A 22,419-nucleotide genomic window follows, 5' to 3' on the forward strand; every position below is an offset into this window, starting at 1 on the left:
CTTTAATTTTGTTTCAAAATTCTCTTTAATCATGCAAGGAAATATCAGCATCTGCCGGTTACACAGTGTATCTTAAAGTAGTGTCTTCAACACTAAAGTCAAAAGTTATTTATTCCATACAGATTTTCACTGACAACAATCTAACCATTATCAAGTCCTCTCGAAAGACGTTGAGACATTGTTTGATCTCTTCAACAGTGTGGGTTTATTTACTTCCGCCAAATTGCCCGATTCTAAATAACTATTATAAACGCAAAAGTTCTAAGGTGATTCTTTTCAGTCACAGCGACGCAAAGCGGCTAAGCTTGGTTCTGCAGGCCCTCAGTGGGGAGGGGGTGGATGCATCACCCATTGCCTGATACCCTCTAGGCCTTATTCTGTGGAGATGTACCACTGCTGGTTCTTCCCGCCGTGCCAGGTGTAGAGGATGACGGGAGTTCCGGCTCCGCCCGAGGCAGTGTCGTCCAGGACCCAGGTCTTGCCCATGCCGCTCACGATGGAGCCGTTCTTCTCAAAGGTCCAGCCCTGGTTGGTGCCACCGTGGCACGGGTAGGCGATGATCCTGGAAGGAAAAATGACGTCTAGGTATAAACTTTATTTCCAATTAATCTATAAACATGCAAGACGACTTCGTACTATAATATTAGGGAAGCAGAAATGTGAAAATTGAAGATTACATGGAGAAGACTTAGACACAAATATACAGAGAGAGAGAGACACACATACACACACACACACGTACACACAAATACAAACACAGACACAGACACACAAAAACACACACATACACACACACGCACACACACATAGACACGCGCGCGCGCACGCACAAACACACACACACACACACACACTCACACACTCACACACACACACGCGCGCGCGCGCGCGTAAACACACACACACACACACACACAAACAAATGCACATATCATTTTTTTACGTTCCCAATGTAAAAACACCCCATGTTATACCCACTTACTCGGCAGAGTTGGCCGCATTTGCCTGCCTCACGTCTATGGCGTAGTCATTCAGCTCGCTGCAGATGGCGCTGGTCTGGTCAGGGAAAGAGAAAGGATATCAAAATTACCAGTGAACAGAGAAGAATAATCCTAAATCAAAATTCTGTTAAAAAAAAACTTAGCATTGAAGAGGTGGATAAACTTGTCTTCCACTGCCTTCCAGAATGAAGCCCATTATCACTAAAGCAAAGGGCACAACTCGCCGTACGTGCAATTTGTCCGTACGTCTTTTGGGGAGGCCACGCTTGCCACGTATTTCTGAAAACGTTCAGGCTGTACAGGGCAGGCGCGTCGCCCGTACTGGCGTCGCCCGTGAATACGCAGCCCGATATGGCACACAAAGTTTTGCCTGCACGTAAAGTTCTACGGCGTGTCTGCGTGCTCCAAAATCCGTCGGATTCTCTACGAGTTCGTACGGAGGCGGTACTTACCACTTACGGATCTCAAAAGATTGCCCACGTTTTGGCACGTAGACAGCACGTATTTGCACGTACGACGGGTTGTGCCCTTAGCTTAACCCACACTTCATGAACTGGATACTAGTCGTTGGGAATCAATTTGCAAACAAAAAACGGCAGTATAAGGATTTGCAGATAAATTTGCCTTGTCCGTTGGCTGTAGACTCTACTACCCCTATGGTACCCATGCCAGGCTAGGACACTGCTGAAAGTTTGATTGCTTTGAAGTTTGAGAGCGTCGATGAGTACCCACCTCCTTGTTGTACTTCCAGCGCTGGAACTTGCGGTCCCCGTCAGCCTTGTTCCCGATGCAGATGAGGGCAGACGTTTTGGCGCTGCCGTCCTTGATCTGCAGGTAGCAGTCGTTCAGGGCGCTCCGGATGTAGAACCCGTCCTGATGACGTAACGGAAGAGATTTGTGACGTCAAAGGCACGAGATAAAAAGAGGGGAAATAGGAATAGTATAAAAAGCATGGAAATGGCTATCACGTCAGGCTACCCAGCTCTACGAAAGCCCATTGGTACAAAAGCTGTTTTAGTAGTATGGGCTGTTTGTGCTCAGTAAAGAAACTGTTTGTGCAGGAACTTTGTGAATGGACTGTATGTGAATGGGCAGTGCGTGAAGGAGCTGTTTGTGAAGGAGCTTTGTGTGAAGCCGCTGTGTATTTTACATAACCCAGAGGGGCTGGGTTGGAATCAGTTGATATACAATCGACCTTGTGCCCTTGGGAAGGGCTCTTAACACGACTTATCGGGCCAATTGGATTAGTCTTAAGACTGGTGGCTGGTTGGTCAGCTGACGTACTGTGGCATTCGGGGGGAAGTTGTACCACTTGAGCCTCAGTATCTTACATTAGGATCAACAATATCTGGTTGTTGTATAACTGAATTGCGAGGAGCTTAATATAGGTGTTGCTAAAGTGCAAGGGTCTGGGACAGCTGCCATTTGGAGATAACTCAGGTGACCTCAATACGACAGCAATTACCCCAGGTGCGGGCATAGGACTCAAGGTTTTAAACCACTAACACAGGGAAGGACCCCTACTCTTTTCCATAAGTCTAGTGGGTTCTTTAACGTGTGGATCTCCTCAAATACGGGACCTCCAATTAACTATCCGAGGGACCGCCCTAACCGAAGTTACTCATTTTTTTTACTTTAGTTAAATGAGGAAAGTTGTGTTAAGAGCCCTTCCCAAGCGCACAAGGTCAGTGGCATATCAACTGATTCGAACCCGGAGCTTTTGTACCAATGGGCTTTCGTAGATCCGAGTAGCCTGACGTGATAGCCAGGACAGGTAGACAGCCCAGCCTTTTCCGTAAACCCAACACAACACACACACACACACACACAAACACACACACACACACACACACACACACACACACACACACACAAACCACACACACGCACAAACACACAAAAACACACACACACAAAAAACACATACATACACACACGCACACACAGACAACTCACATACGTACACACACATGCATACGCAAACTCACACACACAAACACACACACACACACACACACAAACATAAGAATTATCGCATAAAGACTGACATACATCTTTGTGCGTTTGCTTTTAGAATGTAAGTCAGCCTTTTCCGTAAACCCAACACAACACACACACATACACACACACACAAAAACCACACACACGCACAAACACACAAAAACACATACATACACACACACACTCAGACTACACACATACGCACCCACACATGCACACGCACACAAACCACACACACGCATGCACACACACACACACAAACACACACACACACACAAACCACACACACGCACAAACACACATGCACAAACCACACACGCACACAAACACACAGAGACACACACACACACAACATAAGAACACACACAAAGTGCTTACCGCGGGCACGTAAGGCACCACATCAAATTGCTGGTTGATACTTGGTCCCCCGTCCTTACGCTCGTACAGGATGACCTTTGTCCCAGCGTTAGTGTCCGCCCCCTGCACGTCCAGGACCCACTGTTTCCCCAACCCGCTCTCAATGGAGCCGTCCTTCCTGAAGTACCACTTCTGGTTGGCGGCGTTATTCTCTGGGTAGTTGATGATACTGTACAAGACAGGATAAAGTTGGAAGTAAAGCTAAGGGCACAACCCGCCGTACGTGCACGTCAAGTTCTACGGCATGTCTGTGTGCTCCAAAATCCGTCGGATTACTAGTACCTACGGAGGTGGTACTTACCACTTACGGATCCCAAAAGATTGCCCACGTTTTGGCATGTAGACAGCACGTATTTCATTTTGCACGTACGGCGGGTTGTGCCCTTAGCTTTAGAGAGTTACTAGTATAGTATAATTTTTGTGTGTGTACGTAGTTCCTGTGTAGCTTTAAAGTCGCGTTAAGTTACAGTCGATCAGATATACTAATATCTAGATTATGCCTATTACATATGTTCTGTATTTTATATGTCATTACTCAATTGTACGTGGTTGATGTTATTTTTATGTGAGAGAGGGTGACATGAAAAGGTTGTGTTTGAAACTGTTTTGCCTCCCCATCACCTCGTGATGAATTCAAATAAACAAATTTATATCTATACTGGTCAAATGGCTATAGTGGAGTCGCGATCCAGAGGTCGCGTTCGTGGCCAGACATTGTATGGTTGAGAAAGGCACTTTACACGGCTTTCCTCACCCTACCGAGGTGTAGAAATGTGTACCTCACTCGTTTCCTAGTTTCAGCATTTATTTATTAATGAGAAGCTCAAATCGGTCTGCAGGCCGCCTTTCATTGAGGTCATAAGGGGGGTAAGTGCTAATATCCAAGCAGATCCTACAATGGCATAAAATAGTAGCAAACTGGTCAGGAGATAGTCAGCCAAGAGGTGTACATTTGCCATTTCCTAAGCCGGCTTCACTCCTCTGCCGGCTTTAGATACTATCTAATGCTACCGTAGGATCTGCTTGGAGATTAGGTAAGTGCCTAATAAATATGCTACCGTAGGATCTGCTTGGAGATTAGGTAAGTGCCAGATAAATATAAGACAGATGCAGATTTCAACAATCCTAATCATAATATTAAATCTATCAACATAGGAAGAGGTGGATGGGCTCTGCCTTCCAATACCGTACCCTAGACACAGTGGATACTAGAGCGTTAGCTATTTATCTCATTCTTTTAGCTCAATAAATTATTTCTCATGAAAAGCGTGATAACTACAAAACGTGATAGAGATTAAGTAGAAACTTTGTCTCATTTTTTCGCCAACAAGGATCTCTTCTGAGGATTCTGTTATCAGAGAATTAATGTGACAGCACGCCTTTATCACATATTAATACTTTTCCGAGCTAAATAAATTTGATGAATAATCAGGTTTCATACTAGCCCACTGCCGTGAATAACAACCAGATGCGAAACACCTCACCTTGCACTGTTGCACGCTTTTCCTCCGGACACGTCGATACGGTAACCATTCAAGCGACTCTCCAGTTCACCAGTCTGCGAACATATACAGGAAATAGTTTAGCCAATCAGGGGACAAGGTACGCAAGTTAGTATATATGTTAGCTGTATAAAGAAGACAACTCAGTAATACTCACAAAAGCACCAGCGCACTATCACACATTCGACTGAACAGCACCAGTCTTTGTCAAGAAATCCAATTGGGTGGGTCCAATTTTGTGTTGGATATTACAGTTTAGCCAGTCCAATAATGACCTTTGCCAACACAGATGAACTTTCAATTTAACATAAATACAGACATACCTCCGAGTTGTACTTCCAGAGCTGGTTCTCGACCCCCTCGGTTTTCTTGGGATAGACGATGATGGGGGTGGAGGACGCGGTGTTGGCCTCGTTCACGTCAAGGACCATGCCGGTCTGCCGGCTCTGGATGTAGAAATACCCCTGGGAACGAGAAGTCACGGGTTAGCAGTCACGTGGTGATGACGTCATGTAACGTCCGCCATGTTGGTGGGTTAAACATGTGCGTGAAGTCGTTATACATGCAAGAACTTTATAGTACTAGTTATTTTATTTATTGCCTCAAAAGGTTTGCCCTTAACAATAGTCAATTGGGTACCCTTGGCTAATTGTACAACCAAACAGGTAAATGAATGACATAGAAATTCACGTATTTCGCCTCCATATATTCAGTGAGCAGTGAAATATGGCACTGTGTTTTTTTCTCCGTGAGAAAAGACTGCTTGTAAAAGACAGTGTCGTGGGCAGAGGAAATGGGATGTGAATGCTGCAACAAGCAGCTACTGATGAGGAAGGGAAAAAACACCACGAATCTAGGACGAACTGAGATTTAGATTGATCTATTCAGCATAATATTTTGCATAATGAACGCGTTTGCCGTAACTGAAAGAAGAAAAACATAAAATATAATTCTGTTTACCTTGTAATCCATGGCGATTAGGAGCTGTACTCGGACGCAACTTAGATCTCAAGGCTGTAACGAACAACAGAAATGTGCAACATTAAAGTCACGTTGTTAGTGAGGTAATGTAGCGGTACCTATTGTCATGCGGTACCTATCATCGTCCATATTGCGTCAACCTCTGTATTTCAAGCAGATATGGGGCTCTCTAATGTAGAGAACAGCTGTCGCGTCAGAGCAATCCCTAAACAGATGTTCGACTCTGGATTCTTGGCTCATTGCATTGCTCAGTGCTAGAGTTATAATAAACAAGTACATACTTTGTCCTTGTAAGCTATCAGTAATATTAGGGCTTCGTCTTTTTCCTGTTCGTCGTTATTTGTCTGTCTGGGACTGTCCATATCATTGGCATAATATATATTGTTGAAACTGATGCGACGGAAACGATAAATACGTCACGGAGTATGTTACCTACGGTCACTTGTTACAAATTAAGTTTTTGGCATGTTCATGCCCTATTGGGGCTAAATGCAGCAAGTTAGATATAAACTGTACAGGTCATGCTTTACTTACACTATATTTTACACGCTTCTTTTCTCTTTTGACTTTGAAACACGTGTAGACGAAATAGACAGTGCCACATCGTCCTCGTCTGTCCAAAAGCAAATATAAAAAAAAAATAGGAACAACCGTTCGGAAGCTTTGTGACCAGATATGCGCGGATGTATGCGTGACGTCTGAGAAGGATTGAAAGATCACACAAACAAGCAATGAGCAGGAAAGCCTTTACTCACAAAAAAATATGGCAGTTATAATTACTGAAGCCATGCGTGGGACTTTACGTGAATCTTCAACAATGGACGCTTTCTGCGGTGCGCTCCGGTGCGGTTGGCTTGACAGTTGATGAATTACGTTTGGATGCGGTCCAGTTACCTCAAAATTGATGCCGCTATGTAAAAATGTGGACAATACTTTGACATACATTGTGTGGATTGTTGGTGTACGTGCTGGTGTTGTGTTTGGAGTGTGTGTTTTTGTGCGTGCCAGAGTATGCATGGTGTAGGGGAGTCTCTCTCTCTCTCTCTCTCTCTCCGCGTCACCCGTAGTGGCATGTGCGGGGGCGAAAAAATGGCTTTGAGTTTATGTGTACATAAACTTGAGATGGCACGGTCATGCATTGTTGGGAGGTTATGGCGGTTTTCAGATTACCATGAACATCCTGCCATCGTGTGTACAAAACCGTGTAGTGTTTGCAGGTCAATCAATAAAGCAAAGGTGTGTAAAGGAACGTGGCACCAGATAGAAAAATTCAATTAGGGCCCAATACATCACCATGACGACAGCGTCAACAGAAGGAAGATCAAGTCAATATTTGCTTCCGTTGTTCTTGGAAGGAAAGGAAAGGTATGGAATAAGTTACTCAGACTTTTGTTTGCCTCAGAAAGCCCCACTCCCTAGCTTGAGTTGGTCTGTCCACTTCCAAGTTTTATTACACTGTAATCTGAGGGTAAGTGGGATCGCGTGGCGCAATTGACAGCGCGTTGGTCTCAGGCCCAAGAGGTCCTGAGTTCGAATCCGGCTGCCGTGTCACCGATCTTGTGCCCTTGGGAAAGGCACTTTACACGGGCATGACGCACCCGCCATGACACACGAGTCAGGGGCAGGAGGAACCCCTTGCATTCTTGGTCGGAAGTCCTCCTAGGAGATGGAAAAAAAACTGCATCTCCTTGGTTCGTCTTACACGTTACATACAGTTGCCCCGGTAGGACTTAGTGCGCCAGTGGACGAGAGGGTAGTGGAGAAGGAAGTGCACACTCCTCCTTCACCTTAAAAAAAATCAAGTGCAGGCCAGGCAGACGGGTCGCCTTAAACCTGTCTGCCTACCATTGTCTTCCGAGACAGACGGATGCCAACGAAAAATCTGAGGGCATTCATTGCCCCCTAAAATCACAACAGAGCGCCTGGTTTTGTCAGTGTCCGTTGATTAGCTACTTTTGTCTAGCCTCTACCAGGCTCCCAAGGTCCCAGAAAAAATAGTAGAAATTGGTCAAACAGACTGACAACACAAGCCCAGGAATACAGTTTGCGTCCCAGGGCGTAAACTGTATTCCTGGGCTTGTGTTTTCAGCCAACTCCTCTGGTGTGTTTTCAGTCTGTTTGGCCAATTTCTACTATTTTTCCGCTAAAGCTAAGGGCACAACCCGCCGTTCGTGCTGTCTACGTGCCAAAACGTGGGCAATCTTTTTGGATCCGTAAGTGGTAAGTACCATCTCCGTACGAACTCGTCGAAATCCGACGGCTTTTGGAGCACGCAGACACGTCGTAGAACATGACGTGCGGGCAAAACTTTGTGCGCCATCGAGCTGCGGATTCGCCCCCGTACGTGCCAGCACGGGCGACGCGCCTGCCCGAGGCCATTACGAATGGAGAAAGAGCAAACTAACTCGTCCGTAGCCCATCGGCATAGCAGCCAGGTGTACCATGGGTAACATCGCATTCAGATCCCTCTGGAAACTCTGGATCCGCCGATCAAAACTTCCGTTGGAGAAAAAGCTACCGCTGTACAATATATGCCACCTGTGTGTCAACCACTGTGACAGCTGGGCAGCGCCACAGACAGTGTCAGACAAGCTAGACGCCTGCCACCGAAAACAACCTACGAGCAATTACGGGACGCCGATGGACAAACAGTTTGATTTCAAACTAAGCATTATATGAGATGTGTAACACAGGCCCACTGTCAACAAAAGTAAAACACGCCAGGTAGGCTATGTTTGGACTCGTATTGAGAATGCCAACCAACACAAACACTTGCCCAGCAGGCCTTGGACTTTGCCTTGATTGGCTCCAACACATACAAATCTCGAAAATGAAGGCACTGTAAGAACATGCTGGGTTTACTGAGGGCAGACCTCAAGGATAGAGGACTTTGACCATTGCGGTCAGAAAGAAAACTGCGGAAGATAAAGCTAAGGGCACAACCCACCGTACGTGCAATTGTTCCTTCCTTTTTTTGTGAGTCCACGTCCGCCACGTATTTCTGAAAACGTTCAAGCTGTACAGAGCAGGTGCGTCGCCCGTACTGGCACGTACGGGGGGCGAATCCGCAGCCCGATGGCACACAAAGTTTTGCCTGCACGTAAAGTTCTACGGCGTGTCTGCGTGCTCCAAAATCCGTCGGATTCCCTACGAGTTCGTACGAAGGCGGTACTGACCACTTACGTATCCGAAAAGATTGCCCAGGTTTTGGCACGTAAACAGGAAACGAATAACGCCCAAAGTTATCAACGGGACCAAATTCTTTACCTTTGCTGGAGAATCATTCCAGAATTTTATAAGAGTACTAAAATAGGAAAAAAAATGCCAGAACTTACGCTTTGTCTTTTTGCTGTGCACGGTGAAGGGGCACGTGAAACGATTCCTTCTCCCGGACCGGACCGCTCTGGTGTTTAGCAGCAAGTCTAACACATTTATAGCAGTACGTATGCAAATTTTCTGCCCTGAAATACGCCTTTTAAGGAGAATGTTGTCTCCACACCAATGGGCATGGGGGTAACACAAGTAAGGTGGGGTGGAATTTCGGGGAAATTTCTATGGAAAGGTTACATCATTGTAAAGTTAATAGCGCGACCACGCCTACTGGGAAAATAAAGCAATGATCCGTAACGGGCACAAACTAGTCTGCTACACAACAATGGGACAGTGTTCACACCGTCAAAATTTAATTAGGGACACATGCCGTTTTTTCAGTCACACAAACAATAAATCTAGTGCCTACCAAATCCCTACTTAAGCTAAGGGCACAACTCACCGTCGTGCAAATACGGGCTGTCTACGTGCCAAAACGTGGGCAATCTTTTCGGATACGTAAGTGGTATTAGTACCTCCTCCGTACGAACTCGTAGAATCCGACGGATTTTGGAGCACGCAGACACCCTTTAGAACTTTACGTGCAGGCAAAACTTTGTGTGCCATCGATATCGGGCTGCGGATTTGCAAACCAATCCACCCACCACCCGCCCCATACACCACCCCCACCCCCATCCCTCCGTACGTGACAGTACGGACGACCTGCCCTGTACAGCCTGAACGTTTTTAGAAATACGTGGCGGACTAATCTATAGCTATTGTACATGGAGTAAAAATAAAGTAGTAGTGCCCACTATCACATGTGTAAAAGTACATTTGCTAAGTGTAATTCTACAATCTACAATAAAGTACACGTGTCTCCAATCGCATAAGGAAAAGCACATTTGAACAGCACATGGAAGTTAAAACAAGTATGTCGGGGAAAGGAATATATACTGGGAAGCTTGTACTCGCCTCCTGCTGGTCGCCCGACAACTTACGCCTTCGGGAGCGGACCAAAGCGAACAAGGCTGGACTTCAGGCTATACGAAACACAGTTTATTTCCAAATGCCCAGTCAACCAAACCGAAAAAAATCACTCTGTTTAGAGAAGCCACAAAGACTTATCCGAACTTCCCCACATCGACAGACGAACAGAAAGCCACCTTTCTCTTGAAATCGCAGAAATCGCAAATTTGAGAAAAGATGGGCTTTTCGTCTCCCTCTGCTTCCAAAAACGAAGTCAAACCTAACCTGTTTAGAAATAGCCAACACTAGTATTAGCGTAGAATAATGCGTATATGTATCTACTATGTTTATACCATGTACTTGCAATTAGCCCTCGGTCACGGGGTATTGATGGGGGCGGCTATACACGTTAGTCGTAATGCCAAACATCCTGCCATCGTATGTACAAAAAGGTGAGTGTTTGCTCGTCAGTCAATCAACACGATAAATCCAAGGTGTGGAAAAGAACTTGTCACCATTTCTTACACTCAGACACCGACTGGCACATAAAGCACACACCGACGTATAGATAATCTATATTGTATGTGTACGGTTTGTCCAGATTTTTAGACACCAATTTTGAGTTAAGTCAGGCGCATCCAAAAGCAATTCATCACTTGTCAAACTACCCACGCCAGAACTTGTCTATGAAAGCCTCCTTTGTTCAAGATCTACAAAAAGCAACACGGATGGCTTCACTACATGTAATTTCACCTGACGTTGTGGGGAAAACTTTGCCCGAGGCTTTTTCGTTCATCTGTCAGTGCGCATGCTTCTCGATGATCAACACCATATACACCTTTTTCGCTCAAAACAAACAGTGTATATGAGGGCTACCACGCTGCTGGAATTCGGTCTTCGTGACAATTTCTTGTTGCTGCAATATAGATGGAATGGCCTGTTTAGAAAACAGCTTGGCTCGATCAAGGAGGTTATATGATTTAACATGCGAGCGACAATTACAGGATTACTCTTCAAAATGTCGCAATGCTCTTCCCACGATAACTTACTTACTGTGACTGTGCCACGATGTAGTCGAATTTCCTCCAACACTTCTGTCCATCGCAAGTCCGGTGCAGAAAATGTTACAAATCACGTTGGAAAGCCAAGCTGTTTGATCGTTGCATGGGGGGAGGGAGGGGCGTAGTTGCTTTTCTGGTAATGCCTCGAAATATAAGTTTACACAAGCAAAGTTCTATATCAGACTGTAAATAATATGTTCCTTTGGATTTTGCCCTGACATTTGGTCGAGTGTAGTTACTGAAAATCCTATGTTGTGAAGCAGGAAGATGTAATGCAATCCAATACCAATGTTCATTCATATCAGCTTATCCAGTATCCCCCTTTTAGTAAGGTTTTCCTCCCTGTTTAAATTGGCAGTTTGAACTTCCATTGTTTTCTCATCAATGAATTAAGAAATAATGGAGTTAAAACGAATATTGATGGATGCATATGGGCATAAAAGAATTCCAAATATGATTTTTGGGACAACATGAATGACGACATCAAACTTTATTTTCCATAATATTTATTTTTCTATGAGGAAATACAACACTTTAGTACCACTGTCATGACTGTAATGAAATTATGTTTTCCATATGTGCATATTGATAAAAGCTACAAACGAAAGTTCGCAAATCCTGATATTGTTATCGTGGGAAGAGCGTTGTGACATTTTGAAGCGTAATGCTGTCACTGTCACTCGTATGTTCGATCACCGATCGCGAGTCAAGCTGTTTTCTAAACATATCATTCCATTTCCATTGCACCAAAGGAGAAATTGTCAGGAAGACAGAATTCCAACGGAGAGGTAGCCCTCATATACACTGCTTGTTTTGAGCGAAAATAAGTGTGGCAATAAAAAACTATTGCCATGGCGACGGTTTTATTGCTCATAAGTATTAATGATTAGTGTTGTATCATTTCGACTGGCCGTATGTATGAAGATTGTTTTACGCGATGGATGTTTGTAGGGCATTGCTGTTGACAAGAAAGGTGATCTCTTGTGACGAGTGATATCAAGATGTGCGAACCTACGTTTGTAGGTTTCATCATTGTGGCATGCGGGCTATTTGATGGATGCTTTGGATCAAAGACAGTTGCTTGTGTGAGGTCAATATTTTCCCATTAGACTGCTTATCCTATATATCCCCAGGGAATAAACACACGAAAGACGTTTTATAACGTTTTATTTCATAGCAAAGCAAACTGCATATACACATTTAGGATTATGTGTGTCCTGTCGACCATCCAACGCCCTGATTGGTAGGGAAGATAATGTGATTCCGTATATGTGCATCGACAACATTTATGATGTCATTCATTCCTGTCAGTCAACAGCAACGTAGATTAAGGTTATCTTTGAATAACAGTCTTTAATTTTCTAAAAATATCTCTTCAGACTTCAGTCATTGAAAGATATAGCAGCAAGAGCCGATTACACATTGCATCTTAAAATGGTGTCTTAAACACGAAGTCAAGAATCATTCATCCATTTATTCCATACAGATTTTCACTGACGACAAGCTAACCATTATCAAGTCCTTTCGAAAGGCATTCAGACATTGTTTGGTCTTTAACAGGGCGTATATCGTTACTGCCACCAAATTGCGTATTTTCAAATACCCATTGCAAATAATTAAGATTATTCTATGCAGTCAAAGCGACGCCTAGTGGCTAAGCTTGATTCTGCAGGCCATCAGTGGGGGCGGGGGTTGATACTACTTTCTCCGTGCATCACCCCATTGCCTGATTGCCTGATCCCCTCTAGGGCTTATTCGGTGGAGATGTACCACTGCTGGTTCTTCCCGCCATGCCAGGTGTAGAGGATGACGTTAGTGCCCGCCCCACCCCCTGCAGCGTCGTCCAGGACCCAGGTCGAGCCCATCCCGCTCACGATGGAGCCGTTCTTCTCGAAGGTCCAGCCTTGGTTATTGCCCCCGTGGCAAGGGTAAGAGATGATTCTAGAAAGAATAATGACATCTAGGTTTTATATATTTGCAGTGAATTGTGGCACAACATGCAAGACGTCTGTGTCGTACTGTCTTGAGTACGACATGGAAAAGACTAGTTAGTAATACACAAATGCACACACGCACACATTAAAAAACACACGCACACATACAGGCTCATACAGACAAACGTGTACACACGCACACACATGCACACGCTCACTCTCACATATATGCACACAGACACAAGCACACACAATCACACAAACACACAATCACACACATGTACACACACACATGTACACACACACATGTACACACACACACGCATGCACACACACACATGTACACACACACACACACACACACAAACAACACATCCTTTTCTTTCCGTTCCCAATGTAAAAACACCCCATGTTATACCCACTTACTCGGCAGAGTTGGCCGCATTGGCCTGCCTCACGTCTATGGCGTAGTCATTCAGCTCGCTGCAGATGGCGCTGGTCTGGTGAGGGAAAGAGGAGGAACAAATAAAAACCTTTATTGTACAGTTTTACCCAACCGAGCTAAGTACAGGTCACAACAAAGACAAAACATGTAATCAAAAATATATACAGATCGGCTTCTTCTCGCTTCTTGGTAATAGCGATTTACTAACGAACAGAGAAGAATGATTCTACTACTTTCTACAATCAAAATAAAGAAGAAATGCTCTTTAAATGATGGGGGATCTTTATAATTTCCTTGGCTAGACTTTGCTGCCTTAGCTCACAGTCTATGATTACCTACCTCCTTGTTGTACTTCCAGCGCTGTAACTTAAATTTGACAGCGCTAGCGTTTGATAGCTTTTAAGGTCTCATTGATGTATTACTCCGCTAGTGGGGACCCTAAAAGAGATCCGAGCCAAAAACTGAACGGCTGTATAGACGCATGTTTTTAGCAGTGAGAAATTCCCTTTTAGCCAGCGGAACTGATATCAAAAGTTAGATTGGTGAAATTTTGTTTCTAACTGAAGAAATAAGCAGGTAAAGTTTGGCAGCCGCGCGCTAGATCGGAGGTACACAGTCGTGGGTTCTGAGTGGTGCGGTTGTACAATAGCAGCGAAAAAGTGCCTTTTGTGGGGATTGACTAATCGTAGTTTGTAATTGCTATAAAAAAAGTTTCTACGTATAGTTTACATTGGCAATTTTTTCCCACGATATAGGGTAAATGTGCTCGACAAAGAATGAAAAATCTGCTGAAATTTCACGTAGCTTCATTATGAACGCGCCCATTTAAACCACGAATTATAACATAGACGTCTATGGGAAGAAGAAACTCATCAATGAGACCTTAACATGTGATAGCGTTTTAAGTTTGGTAGTGTTTGATAGCGCTTAAAGTTTGATAGCGTCGATGATTACCCACCTTCTTGTTGTACTTCCAGCGCTGGAACTTTGATAGTGTTTGATAACTTTTGAAGTTGCCAGCGTTTGCTAGCTTTGAATTTTGATAGTGTTTGGTAGCGTTTAAAGATTGAAAGCGTCGATGAGTACCCACCTCCTTGTTGTACTTCCAGCGCTGGAACTTGCGGTCCCCGTCAGCCCTGTTCCCGATACAGATGGGAGCGGACGTCAGGTCGCTGCCGTCCTTGATCTGCAGGTAGCAGTCGTTCAGGGCGCTCCGGATGTAGAAGAACCCGTCCTGATGACGTAACGGAAAATATGTGACGTCACAGACACGTCATGCAATTGGGAAAGTTTTACATGCAAGTCACTAGCTTTGCTTCTCCACAGATGGGAGGAACTACATCTAGCCATAGAAATAGTGAGATAAAAACATGAGGAAAGAAACAGGCACACAAGAACACAAACACAGAGTGAGAGAGAGAGAGAGAGAGAGAGAGAGAGAGAGAGAGGGGGGATAGAGAGAGGGAGAGAGAGAGATGAGAGAGAGAGGGAGAGAGAGAGAGAGGGGGAGTGAGAGAGGGAGTGTGAGAGAGGGGGAGTGAGAGAGAAAGAGAGAGGGAGAGAGAGAGAGAGAGAGAGAGGAAGCATTGCACTGTTATACATCATTGTCCTTCCGCTGTGAAAATTCATAAGTCCTTACCGCGGGCACGTAAGGCACCACATCAAATTGCTGGTTGATACTGGGTCCCCCGTCCTTACGCTCGTACAGGATGATCTTTGTCCCGGCGTTGGTGTCCGCCCCCTGCACGTCCAGGACCCACTGTTTACCCAGCCCGCTCTCAATGGAACCGTCATCCCTGAAGTACCACTTCTGGTTGACGGCGTTATTCTCTGGGTAGTTGATGATGCTGTGCAAGACAAGATGAACGTGGAAGTTAGAGAGTTAGGCCTAGGTCCCAATTCCCAACCGAACTCAGGTACATTTCTACAGATCGGTGGAGTTAGCCAGTTAGCAGAGGCAGCTAGCGTTGTTAACACGAAGATAGGGTAATTCACCAGATTCCATTGTTTTGAGTATTGCCCATTCACAAACAAGTAGGAACCTTCAACTTTGAACGTGGACATCTGGGATGCCATCACGGGTCACAATGGATTCTTCTTCTCCACTCAGCCTTATCCTCCACGAGGGAGCGAAGCTCTGCTGTGTGTGTCCCTTTGGACCTTGACCTGAATTTTCTGTACCGGTGCGTATTCCCACCCCCAATAACAACCCAATACCTTACCTTGCACTGTTGTACGCACTTCCTCCAGACACGTCGATACGGTAGCCGTTCAATCGACTCTCCAGTTCACCAGTCTGGGAAAATATATATACAAGACAGACGTCCATAAAGATTAGCCATCCAGGTAACAAGTTAAGTAAGATGCCATCTTTGGTAGCTACGTAAAGAATAAATTGATGTTTACATTATGAGCATGCTAGCAAAGGGAGATTCGAGCGACTCTCCAGTTCACCAGTCTGCGAAAATATACAAGACAGACGTCCATAAAGATTAGCCATCCAGGTAACAAGATGAACAAATTTATAATGTTGGTTGTTAAACTGAATTGTCTAACCTCTATCAAAGAATTGACATACCTCCGAGTTGTACCTCCAGAGCTGGTTCTCGGCCCCCTCGGTCTTCTTGGGATAGACGATGATGGGGGTGGAGGACGCGGTGTTGGCCTCGTACACGTCAAGGACCATGCCGGTCTGCCGGCTCATGATGTAGAAATACCCCTGGGAACGAGAAGTCACGTGATGATAATGATGACGTCATGCAAAGTCCGCCATGTTGGTGGGTTAAAGATGTGCGTGGATTCATTGTACATGCAATAACTATCATTAACAGTTATTTTCAATTTTGCGCCTTAAAAGGTTTGCCCTTAACAATAGCCAGTTGCTAGTTGGGAAACTTTGGCTGATTGTAAGTCCGAAAAAAAGGAATAAATAAAATGAAAATTTATGCAATTCACCTCTACATATTCAGTGAACACTGCACGCAGTATAGCAATGTGGCAGTTTCTCTGTAAGCAAAGACTGCTTGGAAAAGACATTTAGGGGAAGACGAAAAAAAAATTAAAAAGATACCACCAGCCTGCTGCCTGGGACGGACTGAGATATGGGTTGAATTTTAGACTGTCTACTAAAAGACAACAGGAACCAAAGCTAAATACGGCATTAAACGCCCCATTTCTGTGGTATCGAGACATTCAAATAAAAACTTAAAAGTTTTAACACAGTCTTTATGTTTACCTTGTAATCCATGGCGGTTTGGAGCTGTGCTCGGTCGCAAGTTAGATCTCAAGGCTGTAAAGAACAACAAAAGTTCAAATGTTATTATTGAGGAAATATAGTGGTACCTACTGTCATGCGGTACCTATTACCGTCTTGCCTCCACCTTGCGTCAACAAAAATATACTTTACTACGTCAAGTTGTAATGGTGCTTGTATGTAACGTCATAGAGGACAGATTTGTTTGTGCCACTGGGTTCTTTAACGTGCACGAGGTGTGGTTCTCCCCAAACACGGGACCTCCAACGTAGGACGAAGAAATGGCAGAGTTCCCCCTTCCCGTCAGGGTCATGCCTCCTCGTAATTTAGAGCTCGCAGACTCGTCGTCCGATCGAATCGCGCCTAATGTGAGGGGGGTATTATAGCGCGCGGCCCACTCAACATCCAGCCGACCTTAGAGGGTAGGGGCCAGTTTACTGAAGGGAGTTTGCCCTACACAGACTAGATGGTACCGAATTCATTTAACATCAACTTCCGTAATTCCACTGGGTGCCATAATACCACAACATGAGAAAAAATACATAAATTCAAACTGATTTAAAAAGATGTATCAATGCACCATCAGTATAATCCTGTGGTACATGCACCGATATGTAGGTGTTTAAGACAATCTTGAGAAGGCTTACATAAACATAAGGATGTTTTTGATGTGGATGTATTACAGCACCTAGTGGAATTATAAGAGTTGACGTTAATAGGAACAACGAAGCTTTGTGACCGGACATGCGTGTATGTTTGCGTGACTTCTGAGAAGGACTGACAGATTTTACAAACACGAGATGAGTAGAAAAGCCTCGGGCAAGATTTTCTCCAACAATGGCAGCTGTAATTACTGAAGCCATCCGTGGGACTTTACGTGATTCTCCAACAATGGACGCTTTCTGCGGTGCGCTCCGATGCGGTTGGCTTGACAGGTGATAAATTACGTTTGGATGCGGTCGAGTTACCTCAAATATAGTCGTTATGTAAAAATCTGGACAATACTTTGACATACACTTTGAGGACTGTTGGTGTACGTGCTTGTGTTGTGTTTGGAGTGAGTGTTTCTGTGCGTGCCAGGATATATGTGAGGGAATCTGTCTGTCTCACTCTCTCTCTCTCTCTCTCTCTCTCTTTCTGTGTGTTTGTGTGTACCTGTGTATGAATGTGTGTGTGCGTCCGAGGGTGTGTGTGCGCGCACAAATATGTGTATGTGTGTGTGTGTGCGAGTATGTGTGTGTGTGTTTGTGTCTGTAGCGCTATCTAAAGCACTCCACCTAAGTGGTACCTAACCATCTTGTCACAGGGAGGGAACCATTAGTACGATGGCCAGGTACTTAAGTGCCGGAAAGTAAGGGTATATTTTAGCATTATTCGGTCTTTAAACTTATGAGGCGCTTGAGATATACAAGAAAGAACAACAAAATAACAAAACAAACCTCTCAAAAATAAGCGGCGCAAAACTGGCCGGTAAGGTTTAAACCGATTCGCACACCTTTCTTTAAGTGTGGTGCATTTTAACGATAGAACTGTGGCTCTCCTCAAACATATTCTCCTCCTCTCGTATTCACACCCCATTCAAAACGATGTCCCCAACCTAAGTTAGACTCTCCACTTCAGCTGTGTCGTTAATATGTTCTTATGTAAGGTTATCATTACAGTCAAACCTGCCCAAGACGACCACCCGTGGGACCGGAAAAAAACGGTCGATTTGGACAGGTGGTCGCTGAGTAGAGTATCGACTCAAAACATGCCCGATGCAAAGTATAAATGGTTTCCGTTGTGTTTAATGGCAAATAGCAAGCACACTGCACGCACGCAAAGAAGCGAGGTCTTTAATGTCAAATACAACACGCACACTGTAAACTGTAAATTTAACCCCAAAATCCGACGCAAACCGGCCGATTTCGGCACAAAATCGAGCTAGTTATCATCAAAGATCGATGAAAACCTCAATTTTGAAAATGATGCGGTCGTTATGGGTCCCAATTTGGGCCGGTCGCGGTCGCGTTGGCCAGGTGGTCGTTGAGAAAAGGTTGCTTAATGCTTACGTCAATGGGAAAATAAATCGGGACCGAGAAAAAGCGGTCGAAATGGCCAGGTGGTCGCTGAGAAGAGGTGGTCGCTCGGGCAGGTTTGACTGTATATCCGCCATGACACTGCTGTCATAACAATTTTTAAAATGTGTTGTTTGATAATGATAGAGTTTCCAACACTGGTTGACACAGGGCACGTACGTTCACTTCAAAACGCCTATGATAAATTCTCTTTCTTGTCAACAATATCTAGTATCTTTTTAAGTCGGTCCACAAAATAGATCCCAGTTACCAGTCTGAAGCGCCTCTGCCCAGGAGAAGTGGATGGCGGCGACCAGCCGGAGCCCCGCGGTGGTCCCGGTGAAGGTGGGCCGCCGGGCGACTGTCACGACCTCCGGTTGCTGCTCCCGTGTTCTCCTGTTATCCTCTTCACGATTGAACCTCGCAAATCTCTCTCTAGATTCTATGATAGATCGTCGGATGTACTCAAAACGCGGCATTGGGGAGACTTTCTACTGCTTCCAGTGTGGACACTGCTGTTTTAGACGAAAACGCCAAGGTAGACTTTCAACCTTCTCAGCTAGACACAGTTCTGAACGAAAACGCGACGCGTCGACGAGAGACAGCACGAGAAGTGTTCTTGTGTCAGCTTGCGAATCCAAGCGAAGATACCGTCAGTGAAAGTCCAGGGCGGACGCTGTTATTCTAGACGAAAACGCCAAAGTAGACTGTCGATCTCCTCAGCTAGACACAGCTCTGAACGAAAACGCGAAGACCGACGCAGTACTAGAAGTGTGCCCCTGTGTTCAGTCTTGCGAATCCAAGCGAAGATTTCTTCAGTGAAAGTGTATACAGTGATCCATCCGGTTGTATCACAGATTCTATTGTCCGATAAGATCTCGTAATATGAACGGGTAAAGCTGGGATGGCGTCCTTCTTTTGTTCTCCTACCCACACTATCATCACTAGCTATCACGGAATACTGTAAATGCTGAAATTTTCGCGGTGGTTTAATGTTCGCAGTTTTCATGGTGGCCGCTTCACCGCGACCTTAAAACCAACGCGAACATTTGTCCATGGCAGTAAGAGACTACAGGTGCATGGTGCCACCGCGAAAAGGCCTTTTCACGTTAACGCGAAATTAAATCCCCGCGAACTTAAATACATTTACAGTACAGGGTGGCAGTGTATATTTGGGGCCCCGCCCATTCTTGGCACAAAATATGGAGAGAAAAAAAACAGGGAAGGATTCTGAAAGAAGATACGCGAAAATGATAATTGGCTAAGGATATGCCATCTCTTTTGTATGGGTATGTGGTCTACTCAAGCGCTTCGAGTATAATAGAATTATTTAAACTGTCCCCCATGTTCAGAATGGTATAGCCCTAACCTCTCCTGTCATACAGGTCTAATGTGCTTCTGAATGACGTCATATTTTGGCGCCTGTGATGAATATATAATGAGATAATGAGAGAAAATAGGCCTTGTATAGTGTGCACATTATATGTGATGAATAGAGGCCTTCAAAGCCATAATTATGTAAGATGGGGGCGTTTCGAGCTCGACGATTTAAATGTGTTGAATAGGGGCATTTCAAGGCCCTATCTGTATATATATTAAATCTGGGGCGTTTCGAGCTCGTAGGTTTGGAGATCTAAACATCATTTCTTTTAGTCATCCCGGATTGATACATCCGAATCTAATGAAAACTTGGCATTTTCTCAGTTTTACAAAAGGCAAAGCCAATAAGCTGAAGGAGTTAGGTGGGATGCCAATGTTGTGTGAATTATCAAGCGATTTTTAGACAAATGTCGAATCTTTCTGCTCTGAAATTTCCAACGGCAATTTTGAGTTAGTAGAGCTTGTTAACAGATTCCGTCAAGTCAATATTTGCTTCCGTTGTTCTTGGAAGGAAAGAATTTAAGGTATCATATAAGTTACTCAGACTTTTGTTTGCCTCAGGAAGGTCCACTTCCTAGCTTGAGTTAGTCGACCAAATATCACACGTATGGAACGTTTTCGCGTCACAGGTATGACATAAGCTGTGTAACACAAGCCCACTGTCAACAAAAGTAAACACGTCAGGTAGGCTATGTTTGGACACGTACTGAGAATGCCAACAATACAACACACCTGCCCGGAAGGCCTTGGACTTTGCCTTGATCGGCTCAAATACATACAAATCTCAAAAAGTAAGGCCCTGTAAGAACCTGCTGGGCTTACTGAGGGCAAGCCTCAGGGATAGAGGACTTGGACCATTGCAGTCAGAAAGAAAACTACGAAAACTAAAGCCAAGGGCACAACCCGCGCACGTACAGTTTGTCCGTACGTCTTTTTGTGGGACCACGTATTTCTGAAAACGTTCATGGCAGCGCGTACAGGGCAGGCGCGTCGCCCGTACTAGCACGTACGGGGGGCGAACCCGCAGCCCGATGGCACACAAAGTTTTGCCTGCACGTAATTACGTTCTACAGCGTGTCAGCGTGCTCCAAAATCCGTCGGATTCCCTACAAGTTCGTACGAAGGCGGTACTTACCACTTACGGATCCCAAAAGATTGCCCACGTTTTGGCACGTAGACAGGAAACGAATAACGCCAAAAGTTATCAACGGGACCAATTTGCAAATTCGTTATCTTTGCTGGAGAATTATTGCAGAATTTTACGATAGTACCTAAAAATGATTAAAATAGGAGAAGAAAAATGAAACGGCTAGATCTTACGTTTTGTCTTTTTGCTGTTCACGGTGAAGGGGTACGTGAAACGATTTCTTTTCCCTGATCGGACCGCTCTGGCGTAGAGCAGCTTAATTCTAACAAATTTATAGCGGTATGCATGCAAATTTTCTGTCCAGCATCTGAAATACGCCTTTTAAGGAGAATGATGTCTCCACACCTAGGGGCACGGGGGAACGCGCTTCTATAATTGGTTAAATAAAGTAAGGTGGGGTGTAATTTCGGGGAGAATCTATGGAAAGGTTACATCATTGTAAAGTAAATCGCGCGACCACGCTTACTAGGAAAAATTTTAAAGCAATTACAGGTGTCCATTAGGTATAAACCAAAGTCTGCTATACAACAATGAGGCAGTGTTCGCGTAGGACCAAAGCGAACGATGCTGTACTCCAGGCTATTTATTTTTTGGGTAGGTAGGTGGGTGCGGGGTGTGTGGGGATTATATGTACGTTAGTCGGAATGCCATGAACATCCTGCCATAAAAAAAAAAAGACAAAAAGGTTTGTGTTCGCACACTCAAGTTCAACCCTCATTACTATTCAACAACACGCCGTCCTCTGGGTGTGACGGCTACTGACTAGACAACCTTTGTGCGTAGCCCTTGACTTGCTAACATGTTAATCTCCACTACTTAGCTGGTGTGTTACGCCGAAGGGCGGTTATACCGGCTATATAGATACAGATACAGAAGCTGGTGTGTTACACCGAAGGGCGGTTATACCGTCTATATAGATACAGATACAGATACAGATACTAAGACAGAGTACGCTGGCTAAC

General features: G+C 44.7%; 2 protein-coding genes across 3 annotated transcripts; both read right to left on the reverse strand.

Annotated features, from left to right (window-relative positions):
• Positions 1 to 210: 210 nt before the first annotated feature.
• On the reverse strand, positions 211 to 9,434 carry LOC118405083 (seed lectin-like). Its single transcript, XM_035804484.1, has 8 exons — positions 9,238 to 9,434; positions 5,882 to 5,935; positions 5,245 to 5,385; positions 4,904 to 4,977; positions 3,381 to 3,588; positions 1,734 to 1,874; positions 983 to 1,056; positions 211 to 562 (listed from the first exon to the last, which is right to left on the reverse strand). The coding sequence occupies exons 2-8, from the start codon at positions 5,891 to 5,893 to the stop codon at positions 373 to 375; spliced, it is 840 nt and encodes a 279-aa protein (XP_035660377.1). The 5' UTR covers positions 5,894 to 5,935; positions 9,238 to 9,434; the 3' UTR covers positions 211 to 372.
• Positions 9,435 to 12,570: 3,136 nt separating this feature from the next.
• Positions 12,571 to 21,679, reverse strand: LOC118405082 (seed lectin-like). Of its 2 annotated transcripts, none has more exons than XM_035804483.1 (8): positions 21,631 to 21,679; positions 16,856 to 16,909; positions 16,199 to 16,339; positions 15,843 to 15,916; positions 15,260 to 15,467; positions 14,711 to 14,854; positions 13,602 to 13,675; positions 12,571 to 13,182 (listed from the first exon to the last, which is right to left on the reverse strand). In XM_035804483.1, exons 2-8 carry the CDS (start codon positions 16,865 to 16,867, stop codon positions 12,993 to 12,995), a joined length of 843 nt encoding a protein of 280 aa, XP_035660376.1. In that variant the 5' UTR covers positions 16,868 to 16,909; positions 21,631 to 21,679; the 3' UTR covers positions 12,571 to 12,992. The 2 variants fall into 2 exon arrangements, with proteins under 2 accessions (XP_035660376.1, XP_035660375.1); XM_035804482.1 differs by lacking the exon at positions 21,631 to 21,679 and adding an exon at positions 19,202 to 19,726.
• Between the last annotated feature and the right edge of the window lie 740 nt (positions 21,680 to 22,419).

The sequence above is a fragment of the Branchiostoma floridae genome, chromosome 17, assembly GCF_000003815.2.
Source record: "Branchiostoma floridae strain S238N-H82 chromosome 17, Bfl_VNyyK, whole genome shotgun sequence".
NCBI lineage: Eukaryota > Metazoa > Chordata > Leptocardii > Amphioxiformes > Branchiostomatidae > Branchiostoma > Branchiostoma floridae.

Bases quoted from the DNA above. Each gene is read 5' to 3' on its own strand.
- LOC118405083 (XM_035804484.1), bottom strand. The intron at 1,057-1,733 runs GTGGGTACTCAT...TTCCCTGACCAG, and splicing joins GCTGGAAGTACAACAAGGAG to ACCAGCGCCATCTGCAGCGA. The intron at 563-982 runs GTAAGTGGGTAT...TTTTCCTTCCAG, and splicing joins AATGCGGCCAACTCTGCCGA to GATCATCGCCTACCCGTGCC.
- LOC118405082 (XM_035804483.1), bottom strand. The intron at 15,917-16,198 runs GTATGTCAATTC...ATATTTTCCCAG, and splicing joins TCTGGAGGTACAACTCGGAG to ACTGGTGAACTGGAGAGTCG. The intron at 15,468-15,842 runs GTAAGGTATTGG...TGTCTTGCACAG, and splicing joins AGTGCGTACAACAGTGCAAG to CATCATCAACTACCCAGAGA.